The 12,821-nt window shown below is 51.6% G+C and overlaps 1 protein-coding gene across 1 annotated transcript in view; it reads right to left on the bottom strand.

Annotated features, from left to right (window-relative positions):
• The window catches only part of LOC138247452 (phospholipase A2 inhibitor NAI-like), a 92,715-nt gene extending 82,387 nt beyond the window's left edge, over positions 1-10,328 (bottom strand). The window contains exon 1 of the mRNA XM_069202078.1: positions 10,177-10,328. Within this exon, the coding sequence (XP_069058179.1) occupies positions 10,177-10,228 (52 nt within the window). The 5' untranslated portion in view covers positions 10,229-10,328. The remainder of the gene's footprint in view (positions 1-10,176) is intronic.
• Between the last annotated feature and the right edge of the window lie 2,493 nt (positions 10,329-12,821).

The following is a 12,821-nucleotide window of genomic DNA, read 5'->3' as shown; positions in this document are numbered from 1 at the left end:
AGGAGAGTGCAGGTGAGAAGAGTGGAGGAGAGAAGAGTGCAGGTTAGGGGAGAGGAAGGGATGAGAGGAGAGTGCAGGTGAGGGGAGAGGAAGGGATGAGAGGAGAGTGCAGGTGAGGGGAGTGGAAATGAGGAGAGGAGAGTGCAGGTGAGGGGAGTGGAAGTGAGGAGAGGAGAGTGCAGGTGAGGGGAGTGGAGGAGAGGAGAGTGCAGGAGAGGAAAGTAGAGTGCAGGTGAGGGGAGTGGGGGAGAGGAGAGTGCAGGTGAGGAGCGTAGAAGGGAGGAGAGGAGAGTGCAGGTGAGGGAAGTGGCAGAGAGAAGAGTGCAGGTCAGGGGCGTAGAAGGGTGGAGAGTGCAGTTGAGGGGCATGGAAGGGAGGAGAGGAGAGTGCAGGTGAGGAGAGTGGGAGGAAGGAGAGGAGAGGAAAGTGCAGTTGAGGGGAGTGGAGGAGAGGAGATTGCAGGTGAGGGACCTAGAAGGGAGGAGAATACAGTGCAGGCGAGGGGAGTGGAAGAGAGGAGAGTGCAGGAAGGGAGAGGAGAGTGCAGGTGAGGGGAGTGGAGGAGAGAAGAGTGCAGGTGAGGGACTTAGAAGGGCGGAGAGTGCAGGTTAGGGGAGGGGAAGCGAGGAGAGGATAGGAAGGGAAGAGAGGAGAGTGCAGGTGAGGGGAGTGGAAGTGAGGAGAGGAGAGTGCAGGTGAGGGAAGTGGAAGTGAGGAGAGGAGAGTGCAGGTGAGGGCAGTGGAGGAGAGTGCAGGTGAGGGGCGTAGAAGGGAGGAGAGAAGAGTGCAGGTGAGGGGAGTGGAAGGGAGGAGAGGAGAAGAAAGGAGAGGAAAGGAGAGTGCAGGTGAGGGGAGTGGAGGAGAGGAGAGTGCAGGTGAGGAGCGTAGAAGGGAGGAGAGGAGAGTGCAGGTGAGGGGAGAGGAGAGTGCAGGTGAGGAGCGTAGAAGGGAGGAGAAGAGAGTGCAGGTGAGGGGAGTGGAAGGGAGGAGAGGAGAGGAAAGGAGAGGAAAGGAGAGTGCAGGTGAGGGGAGTGGAGGAGAGGAGAGTGCAGGTGAGGAGCATAGAAGGGAGGAGAGGAGAGTGCAGGTGAGGGGAGAGGAGAGTGCAGGTGAGGAGCGTAGAAGGGAGGAGAAGAGAGTGCAGGTGAGGGGAGTGGCGGAGAGAAGAGTGCAGGTCAGAGGCATAGAAGGATGAGAGTGCAGGTGAGAGGCGTGGAAGGGAGGAGAGTGCAGGTGAGGGGAGTGGAGGAGAGGAGAGTGCAGGTCAGGGGCGTGGAAGGGAGCAGAGGAGAGTGCAGGTGAGGAGAGTGGAGGAGAGAAGAGTGCAGGTGAGGGGCATAGAAGGGCGGAGAGTGCAGGTGAGGGGAGAGGAAGGGATGAGAGGAGAGTGCGGGTGAGGGGAGTGGAAGTGAGGAGAGGAGAGGAGAGGAGAGTGCAGGTGAGGGGAGTGGAAGTGAGGCAAGGAGAATGCAGGTGAGGGGAGTGGAGGAGTAGAGAGTGCAGGTGAGGGGCGTAGAAGGGAGGAGAGGAGAGTGCAGGTGAGGGGAGTGGAAGGGAGGAGAGGAGAGTGCAGGAGAGGAAAGGGGAGTGCAGGTGAGGGGAGTGGAGGAGAGGAGAGTGCAGGTGAAGAGCGTAGAAGGGAGGAGAGGAGAGTGCAGGTGAGGGGAGTGGAGGAGAGAAGAGTGCAGGTGAGGGGAGTGGAAGGGAGGAGAGGAGAGGAAAGGAGAGTGCAGGTGAGGGGAGTGGAGGAGAGGAGAGTGCAGGTGAGGAGCGTAGAAGGGAGGAGAGGAGAGTGCAGGTGAGGGGAGAGGAGAGTGCAGGTGAGGAGCGTAGAAGAGAGGAGAAGAGAGTGCAGGTGAGGGGAGTGGAAGGGAGGAGAGGAGAGGAAAGGAGAGGAAAGGAGAGTGCAGGTGAGGGGAGTGGAGGAGAGGAGAGTGCAGGTGAGGAGCGTAGAAGGGAGGAGAGGAGAGTGCAGGTGAGGGGAGAGGAGAGGAGAGTGCAGGTGAGGAGCGTAGAAGGGAGGTGAAGAGAGTGCAGGTAAGGGGAGTGGCGGAGAGAAGAGTGCAGGTCAGAGGCATAGAAGGATGAGAGTGCAGGTGAGGGGCGTAGAAGGGAGGAGAGAAGAGTGCAGGTGAGGGGAGTGGAAGGGAGGAGAGGAGAGGAAAGGAGAGGAGAGGAGAGTGCAGGTGAGGGGAGTGGAGGAGAGGAGAGTGCAGGTGAGGAGCGTAGAAGGGAGGAGAGGAGAGTGCAGGTGAGGGGAGAGGAGAGTGCAGGTGAGGAGCGTAGAAGGGAGGAGAAGAGAGTGCAGGTGAGGGGAGTGGAAGGGAGGAGAGGACAGGAAAGGAGAGGAAAGGAGAGTGCAGGTGAGGGGAGTGGAGGAGAGGAGAGTGCAGGTGAGGGGAGAGGAGAGTGCAGGTGAGGAGCGTAGAAGGGAGGAGAAGAGAGTGCAGGTGAGGGGAGTGGCGGAGAGAAGAGTGCAGGTCAGAGGCATAGAAGGATGAGAGTGCAGGTGAGAGGCGTGGAAGGGAGGAGAGTGCAGGTGAGGGGAGTGGAGGAGAGGAGAGTGCAGGTCAGGGGCGTGGAAGGGAGCAGAGGAGAGTGCAGGTGAGGAGAGTGGAGGAGAGAAGAGTGTAGGTGAGGGGCATAGAAGGGCGGAGAGTGCAGGTGAGGGGAGAGGAAGGGATGAGAGGAGAGTGCGGGTGAGGGGAGTGGAAGTGGAAGTGAGGAGAGGAGAGGAGAGTGCAGGTGAGGGGAGTGGAAGTGAGGCAAGGAGAATGCAGGTGAGGGGAGTGGAGGAGTAGAGAGTGCAGGTGAGGGGCGTAGAAGGGAGTAGAGGAGAGTGCAGGTGAGGGGAGTGGAAGGGAGGAGAGGAGAGTGCAGGAGAGGAAAGGGGAGTGCAGGTGAGGGGAGTGGAGGAGAGGAGAGTGCAGGTGAAGAGCGTAGAAGGGAGGAGAGGAGAGTGCAGGTGAGGGGAGAGGAAGGGATGAGAGGAGAGTGCAGGTGAGGGGAGTGGAAATGAGGAGAGGAGAGTGCAGGTGAGGGGAGTGGAAGTGAGGAGAGGAGAGTGCAGGTGAGGGGAGTGGAGAAGAGGAGAGTGCAGGAGAGGAAAGTAGAGTGCAGGTGAGGGGAGTGGGGCAGAGGAGAGTGCAGGTGAGGAGCGTAGAAGGGAGGAGAGGAGAGTGCAGGTGAGGGGAGTGGCAGAGAGAAGAGTGCAGGTCAGGGGCGTAGAAGGGAGGAGAGTGCAGTTGAGGGGCATGGAAGGGAGGAGAGGAGAGTGCAGGTGAGGTGAGTGGGAGGAAGGAGAGGAGAGGAAAGTGCAGTTGAGGGGAGTGGAGGAGAGGAGATTGCAGGTGAGGGACCTAGAAGGGAGGAGAATAGAGTGCAGGCGAGGGGAGTGGAAGAGAGGAGAGGAGTGTGCAGAAAGGGAGAGGAGAGTGCAGGTGAGGGGAGTGGAGGAGAGAAGAGTGCAGGTGAGGGGCTTAGAAGGGCGGAGAGTGCAGGTTAGGGGAGGGGAAGCGAGGAGAGGAGAGGAAGGGAAGAGAGGAGAGTGCAGGTGAGGGGAGTGGAAGTGAGGAGAGGAGAGTGCAGGTGAGGGAAGTGGAAGTGAGGAGAGGAGAGTGCAGGTGAGGGCAGTGGAGGAGAGTGCAGGTGAGGGGCGTAGAAGGGAGGAGAGAAGAGTGCAGGTGAGGGGAGTGGAAGGGAGGAGAGGAGAGGAAAGGAGAGGAAAGGAGAGTGCAGGTGAGGGGAGTGGAGGAGAGGAGAGTGCAGGTGAGGAGCGTAGAAGGGAGGAGAGGAGAGTGCAGGTGAGGGGAGAGGAGAGTGCAGGTGAGGAGCATAGAAGGGAGGAGAAGAGAGTGCAGGTGAGGGGAGTGGCGGAGAGAAGAGTGCAGGTCAGAGGCATAGAAGGATGAGAGTGCAGGTGAGAGGCGTGGAAGGGAGGAGAGTGCAGGTGAGGGGAGTGGAGGAGAGGAGAGTGCAGGTCAGGGGCGTGGAAGGGAGGAGAGGAGAGTTCAGGTGAGGGGAGTGGAAGGGAGGAGAGGAGAGTGCAGGTAAGGGGAGTGGAAGGGAGGAAAGGAGAGTGCAGGTGAGGGAAGTGGAAGGGTTGGAAGTGTCTTTCTATCATATGCGGCGAGAGGGATGTCCCCCACAACACAGCATGGCAGTGACCGCCCCTACAACACTTCAGGGCAGTAACTGTCCCTACAGCACTGTACGGCGGTGACTGCCCCGACAAGACTGGAGGGCAGTGAAAGTCTCTACAGTAGAGGAGGGCAGTGACTTCCTGTCGGAAAGTGCCCTCTTTCTTGGCATGGTTACCCCCATTTTCTGCCTGTTGTCAGTGTGTTTAACTGTGTCCAGTAACTGTGTCCAGTAACTGCTAACCAGGACCCCAGTGGTTATGCTCTGTTCTGTTAATTTTTGTAATTGTACATTTTTCCTCCCACAAATGGCATACTGGTCCCCCCATGGAAGTCCCTAGGTATCCAGGGCATTGGGGTACCAGGGGATCCCTATGGGCTGCAGGAGTTATTCTGACACCCATAGGGAGCCCATGCAAAGGGTTCTGCAGGCCTGCCATTGTGGTCTGCGTGAAACGGGTGCATGCCCCGTTTTCACTACAGGTCACTGCACCACGTCACTATAAGTTACCCCTTTGGTAGGCCCTCTCAGCCCAGAGGGCAGGGTGCAGGTGCCTGTGTGTGAGGGCACCCCTGCACTAGCAGAGGTACCCCCACAAACTCCAGGCCAAGTTTCCTGGTTTTTGTGAGTGCGGGGATGCCATGTTATGCATGTACTGGACATAGGTCACTACCTATGTCCAGCTACATAATGGTAACTCCAAACCTGGGCATGTTTGGTATCAAACATGTTGGAATCATACTCCAATACTGTTGCAAGTATTGGAAGTATGATTCCATGCACGCTGAGGTCTCCTTTGAGGGCACCCAGCATTGCAACCATCAGTCTTACGGGGTTTTCCGGGTAGCCCAAACTGCTGCCACCACTATCTAATCTAGCCCAGGAAGGCTGAACAAAGGATTTCCTTTGGGAGAGGGAGGTAACACCCTCTCCCTTTGGAAATAGGTGTGACTGGCTTGGGAGGGGTAGCCTCCCCAAGCCACTGGTATGCTTTGAAGGGCAAATTTTGTGCCCACCATGCATAAACCAGTCCACACTGGTTTGGGGACCCCCCAGTCCCTGCTCTGGTATGAAACTGGACAATGGGAAGGGGCGTGACTACTCCCCTGTCCATCACCAACCAAAGGGGTGATGCTCAGAGCACCTCCAGAGGGTCCCTGGGTTCTGCCATCTTGTTTCCAAGGTTGACAAGGAACTTTGGGAGCATCTGAGTGGCGAGGCCAGACAGGTGACATCAGAGCCCCATCCTGATAGGTGCTTACCTGGCAAGGTGACCAATCCCCCTTTCAGGGCTATCCAGGGTCTCTCTCTGGGGTGGGTCCTCAGATTCGGCTTGCAAGGTTCCAGCAGGACTCCTCTGCAAACTCCACTTTGACTGCTGGCCTCCGAAACTGCGACTGGAACCTCCATGACCTGACAAGCTGCCTCCAAGAAGAACTCTTCTGCAACATTATTTCCAGGGCTTCTGCCAGCAATTGCAACATTTCCACAGGCTGTGCATCCACTGAGGATGGCGTGTCTTCAGTCTGCACTAGAAGAAAGAAGGAATCTCCCTTGGAGTGAAGGAGTCACTCCCATGCACCCAAAGGCACCTGCTGTAATTACAACTGGCTGCATGGATCTCCCCTCATCTTGAGCTGCATAGATCTTGCATAACAGGTGGTCCAGAGTAGTCCTCTTGGTTCTCTCTGCCAGCTGTCCAACTTTGGTGGAGGTAAGCCCTTGCCTTCCCACGCAGGACAGTACCCACATGCACCGCATCTCTTGCAGGTGGCAAGGCTTGTTGGCCTCTCCTTTAAGGGAACTTCAGGCGACGTGTAGCTCTAGTCCCAGCACTCCTTCCTGTGGTGTACAACCCTCTGCATGGTTCTCCTGCGGCGTGGGACCCTTTCCTGTAGTGCTGTATGGGCTCCTTTTGCGACTTCTGTGTCCCCATCCTGTGGGACTCCTGTGGGTGGTGCCTTTGCTCCTGTGGACTCTCTGTGTCACTGAGGGTCCCCTCTGACTGCCTCTCCTGGGCCATGCTGGTCCCCGGCAGCTCCACTTTTCCACTAACTGCAAATTTCCCTTTGCCAAGGCTTGTTGGTGGAGTTCCTGCATTGACACCCGTCTGCAACCTTCACTCCAGAGAGGGACATCTTCTGAATCCATCAGGAACTCTTCTCCTGGTCCAGGGCTGCAGTGCTCAAATCAAATCAAATCAAATCAAAAACATTTATAAAGCGCGCTACTCACCCGTGAGGGTCTCAAGGCGCTAGGGGGAGGGGGTTACTGCTGCTCGAAGAGCCAGGTCTTGAGTTGCCTCCGGAATGCGAGGTGGTCCTGGGTGGTCCCTAGCCCTAGTGCTGACCTGTTCTTCCTCACCGTCAACCTGCTCCAAGTACAGCTGGGTGGGTAGTGGCTTCTACTCCTCCTGGACTCCACTGTGACTATTGGACTTGGTCCCCTCTCTCCACAGATATTCTTCTCCAGGAATCCCACGCTCGTTTCTTACAGTCTTGTCTGAGTGTCTTCTTTTCTTCTTTTTCTTCTTTTTGGGGGGTTTGGGGAAATTCCAGTGATTTACTCCTGCTTTCCTAGGGGGGGGGTACTGTGCTACTTACCTCTGTAGTTTTCTAGTACTCCCAGCACCCCTCTACATATTCCACTTACCTAGGAGGGGGTCCTGTGTTCACATTCCATTTTCTATGGGCAAGCGCAAAACGCACCGTCCATTCTGTAATCTCTCTTTGGGCTTCAAACCATGCCCATGTCACGTCAGTCACTTACATTGGTTCGTGGGCTTGCCTTTTAAAATCCGCTTGCTTTCATTTGTGAAAGGCATGCATACTTCATGCCTTTTCCGGTGTTTATCCCACCTACACAGCACCGGTAAATGACTAAAAACATACGAGGTTCGATGGGGGTCCGGACTAATTATCTGTATATTTTCCACGCATCGCGATCGTGCTGCATTTTACTTAGGCCCACCGCCCTAGGCCCCCCACCAACCCCATCAAACCACGCATGTAACCTCGGCATCATCCTGGACCCCTCCCTCTCCGTGACCCAGCAAATCAACGTCATCACCTCCTCCTGTTTCAACACACTCGCATACTGCAAAAACCTTCAAATGGATTCCCATAGAGACCAGAAAGACCGTCACCCACGCACTCATCTGCAGCAGGCTAGACTACGGGAACGCCCTCTATGCCGGCACCACAGTCAAACTCAAACGCAAACTCCAGAGGATCCAGAACGCAGCCGCCCGCCTCATCCTGGACCTCCCACACCATGAATACATCTCGCCACACATCAGATCTATTCACTGGCTTCTGATCGACAAGAGGATCACCTTCAAAATACCTCATCCACGCACACAAATCCTTCCACAACACCGGACCAACCAACCTCAACGAAAGAGTGAACTTCCACACTCCCACCCGCCACCTCTGCTCCGCCTACCTCGCACTCACCACAGTCCCCTGCATTCGAAAGCGCCACCACCGGAGGCGAATCCTTCTCCTACCTCGCCCCCAAGGCCTGGAACTCCCTCCCCACCAACCTCTGCAAGACTCAGAACCTCCTGCTCTTCAGAAAAAACCTCAAGATGTGGCTGTTCGAACAGTAACCCACCTCCCCCCACCCCTCCACCAGCGCCTTGAGACCCTCACGAGTGAGTAGCACACTCTATAAAACTTTTTGATTGATTGATTGATTGATTGTGTGATCGTGCTGGTTTTTTTTCTTTACAACAGTAATAGCTCTAACTCGACCAAATGCGAGACCCGTTACATTGAAAATGCTTGCTTAGTATATGGTTTGGGTTCCCCATAGGGTCACTATTGCTTATTGCTATTTGCATTGTTTTCTAAACTTTCGTATGCCTATCACTGTTTACTAGTTTATATAATAAGTGTATTACTTACCTCGTATTGGAGGGTTGCCCGTCTAGTATTTTGTGGTATTGTGTTCCAAAAATAAAGAACCTTTATTTTTGTACAACTGAGAGTTTTCTTTCATGTGTGTAAGTGCTGTGTGACGACTGTGGTATTGCATGAGCTTTGCATGTCTCATAGATAACCCTTGGCTGCTCATCCACAGCTACCTCTAGAGAGCCTGGCTTCTAGGCACTGCCTATACTTCACTAAGAGGGGATACCTGGACCTGGTATAATCTGTAGTAAGCACTTTAGGTACCCAGCAAACACCATGCTAGCTTTCTACACTGCCCCTACATCTCTGGAGGGCAGTGAAAGCCTCTACAACAGTGGAAGGCAGTAACTGTGCCTACAACACTGGAGGGCAGTGAATGCCCATACAACACTGCAGGGCAGTGAACAACCAGCCAACACTGCAGGGCAGTGACCGCCCCTACAACACTGCAGGGCAGTGACTGTCCCTACAACATGGCAGGGCAGTAAGTGCCCCTACATCACTGAAGGGCAGTGAGCACCCCTACAACAATGTACATCAGTGACTGCCCCTACAAAACTGGAGGGCAGTGAAAGCCTCTAGAGCAGTGGAAGGCAGTGACTGCCCCTACAGCACTGGAGGGCAGTGAAAGCCTCTACAGCAGTGGAGGGCAGTGACTGCCCCTACAACACTGGGGTGCAGTGAACCCATTACAACACTGAAGGGCAGTGAATGACTCTGCAATACTGGGGGCAGCGAACACCCCTACAATCACCGGATGGCCTTGTGGTATGGACTATTTTTAAAAGATGAGACTGTGCAGGAAAATATAAGAAAATATGGGTTGAAAGGAGGGAACATTTTCAGCATAGAAATAGATTGATATATAGATAGATAGATAGATAGATAGATAGATAGATAGATAGATAGATAGATAGATAGATAGATAGAAAGATAGATACTTGAAAGAGATAAAGAGAGAGCGAATGCTTGATAAGAGAGAGAGAAAAATGGAGAGAGGGAGAAATAGATGAAGAAAGAGAGTGATTGAGTGATGCAAAAGAGGAAGTGAGGATATAACTGATAGAGAGAGAGAGAGATCATTGAGGATACTTGGAAAGAGAGAGAGCTGATAGAGAGAAAATGGGGGGAGAGAGAGAGAGCATAGAGACCCTTGAAAAGAGAGAGATCTGATAGAGACAGAGACTGGAGAGAGAGAAGTAGATCGATAGATGGACACAGAGAAAGAGAGAGAGAGGGAGAGATGAGAGAATATTACCCTCCACTATAATTTTCAGAGGGGATGCAGGAGCTATAGAGAGGGAACCTCACATTTATCCAGGTGAAGAGAGAAGACTCTGGCTATGGAGACAGAAGGGCAGAGAGGGGTCTGTATGTGGATCAGGTCAGTGCTGGACATTCAAGACCGGCCTGAAGCCAACCCCACGCCAACAGGGTTCCTGCTTTTCACCGAGAGTAATAAACAACAATGAGCTCAACACTGACCTCACACTCCAGCAGCCCATCAAGCATGAACCCCAGAACAGCCTGGCACCAGCTGTTTCTCCAAAAGAAAGTGAAACATTTTCTCTCAGAAAGCAACTTTAGATCTTCCATTCAATCGCTCGTACTCTTGCTCCTGGATGGTGGCATGACCTGAAAGACTCCGTACTCATGCTACTAAATGTGTCATACACACCACAGCACTCTTCGTAAAGAGCCTGAAGAAATATGACTACATCACCATACCATGATGGAAGTCCACTGGTCAACCTTTCCGGCCCACACTATCTTCAAAACCAGCTGCATCATCTATAAAGGCACCACAATTAGTACCCTGCTTGTCTCACTCCCAGCACACCCACAGGCAAGCCAGAAAAAAACTGATAAGACATCAAGCCTTCTCCATCCATGCACACAGCAGCTGGAATGACGTCCCCGTGTCCATCAGGACCATCCCAATCCTGCTCCAATATATGAACAAGCTGATTTTACACCTCTTTACGGAATACCACATCATTACAAAATGACAGTCGGCTTCCACTCCCAGAACCCAGTAACTCTTCCAATCTTTCGTTAACAGTATCTCTGCATTTCGGCTAGCTGGCCGCGGCACAAATACCACATTGTAAATAAAACTCACCTTGAACCAGGAGGGGTGAGAGGATAAAGGCTATAGCTAGTGACCACCTCATGTTAGTGGAAAGAAGTGCTCAGCTGATGTCACCAACTGGTCCTGTTGCTCTGTGATAGGAGATCGTCCTCACCTGTGCACCCCTGAAGAGTAAGGGCTTTTGGAGGAGGGGCGTAGAAAAGGGAGAGGCCAGGAGGAAGTCTTTGCCTGAAAGGTCTAACAAACATTACATTGACTTTGCTAGGGGAGTACGTGCCAGAGAAAACACCAGGTACAGATTAGATTAAACATTAACTGATAAACCTGGAAAATTAATAGGAGACATTTTTTGAGCCACACCTCATTAGGCAAAGGTGGCAAGAAACAAACAAAGGCAGTGTTTGCTCAACTACAGAAACTGCCATCCCATTCCTAAATTGGACACTGGCGAGCTCGAAATTCAGCTCCCCTTTTCTCAAGTGTGCCTTATATTTTTCATGCTTCTTGGTGCCCCTCATCCCAGCCCCTAGGGTGCAGCACCTTTGCAATTGATGGCCCATTGCTGGCGAAAATTATCTTTCACAGCACAACAATCTTGAATGCATGCAGATGCATGAGTTTCAAAATGGGCAATAAAAACATTTCAGCTCTAATCATGCAAATCCCAGTGCATAAACATTTCACCATGTAGCTGGCAGGATAGACTTGTGAGATTTAACAACAAGGGGGACTATTCACAAAGGTAACTTTGCACAGGAACATCTACTCTTACATTTTGTAGTAAATTTACTACTTTTGTATTTCATGTTTGCAAATGTAAATCTACTACAAAGGCTTATCTGTCCCCACCTTCTCAATTCAATTTTAATTAATTTGAATATAATTATTTTGTAAAAATATAATTTGAAAAAAAATCCCAGCTAAAGTGAAAAGCTTATATAACTGTATTGTGTACTAAAAATGGCTACACAGTTTGCATTCAATGTATTTTAATTACATTTTTGTTTAAATTTAAAAAATGGTAATTGTTTAGCCCATGTCCTACATGAAGTGGAGTCAAGCGACAAGGAGCTGGCGCTGGTCTCCATTGGCCTAGAAAAGGCCTTTGACATAGTAAACTCGGGCTACCTCCTCGAAGTGCTTAGAAGTATGGGATTTGGATCCCATTTTCAGGGATAGGTTCAGCTGCTTTACACTGATCCCACCGCAAGTGTGCGTGTGGGTCGAACCCTGTCAGAAGCATGGGTACTGGAATGAGGGACATGGCAGGGGTGTCCTCCTGTTCACCTTTCCATTTGCAATAGCAATAGAACCACTGGCAATATGGGCACGCCAGAGACTTTGGGACTGGGGTATATGACTGTGTACCACGCGCCATACATTATCCCTATATGCGAATGATGCATTATTCTACATTGCTTCTCTGCAAGTGACATTGCCCATACTTTTACAACCCCTAGATGAGTTTGGGAACCTGTCCAGACTCTACCTTAACCAAAATAAATCTCTGCTATTCCCTTTGGCTGCTCTGGCCGGAATGTCACCAGAACACCTCCCAAGCCTGGGACTGCACTGGGAATTGCCACAATTCTGATATCTAGGGATGCAAGTGGCCCACACCGAGATGCAGCAGCTATGTCTCAGTCTAGAAAGGATCCTAGACACCCTAGAGAAGTCAGTTGCCTTCTGGAACTCACTGATGGGTAGGCTGACTAGCAATAATGGTTTTGCTGCTGACATGTCTGTATACATTACAGATAACAATTGTAAAGTACACTGTTCCAAAAATAAAGTGCTGAAAAAGACACAGGGCTATTGATGATCAGGAGCTAGAGAGCCCTCACACACCCAATGGGATGTCAAGCTTCATCACTGGGCAAGCTCCTTGTCAGACCGGCGCTGCAATGTCTGACGGGCCACCCCTTGTAAAGGTGGTGATTCTTAACCGAAGATCTTATGCCAATAATGGTCAGCCCTATGATGAACACAGACTATAGGTGTATGCAGGAGAGAAAAATGAAAAGAGAATAAAATTGGCTCAGAACCATAACCATCATATTTAATAATTCAGAAGTAGGTTAAGGCCAAGATTAAAACATGAAAAGGGGGAGTGCTTATGGAGATAATGCTCAGCTGCACTCCGGTAAATGACAGTGGGGAGGATCCAAAATCCTATGATGCTAGGTCAACATGTTTCGTGTCTGGATGGTCACAGAGGACCCAGTGACGCTTCTTCGGGACCACTAATAATACTTCTCCTATAATAATACTAAAGCCCGATTAGGGTGAGTGAAAGTAAGTACTGGTCGGTCACTTACTCATATAAGCTACACATCATGGTCAGTCTAGTCAGCAAGTCGCCCTGTGAAAAATGAGAACAATTATACATATTTTATGAAAGTATAATGCACAGTAAGGTAAAAGCCACAGTGACAAAAACTAAAAAAAACTACAGCGTTCGTGACTGGTCCCAAGTGAGGCAGACAAGTAATCAATTGGCTTACCATCCCATCACAAGGTACGGGCTTCCTAGGAGTACGCAGGCCACAAAACCAAGAGTGTGGTACTGGACATAAAAATATAGAGGAAACAGAGAAAGCATGTCTTCCGGTTGAACATTGAAACCACCAAAAGCATTATATATTAGTAAATAAAATGCCACAGCTATTTTTAAG

This window comes from Pleurodeles waltl, chromosome 7 (genome assembly GCF_031143425.1).
Source record: "Pleurodeles waltl isolate 20211129_DDA chromosome 7, aPleWal1.hap1.20221129, whole genome shotgun sequence".
NCBI lineage: Eukaryota > Metazoa > Chordata > Amphibia > Caudata > Salamandridae > Pleurodeles > Pleurodeles waltl.
This window is presented reverse-complemented; position numbering and strand designations above follow the sequence as displayed.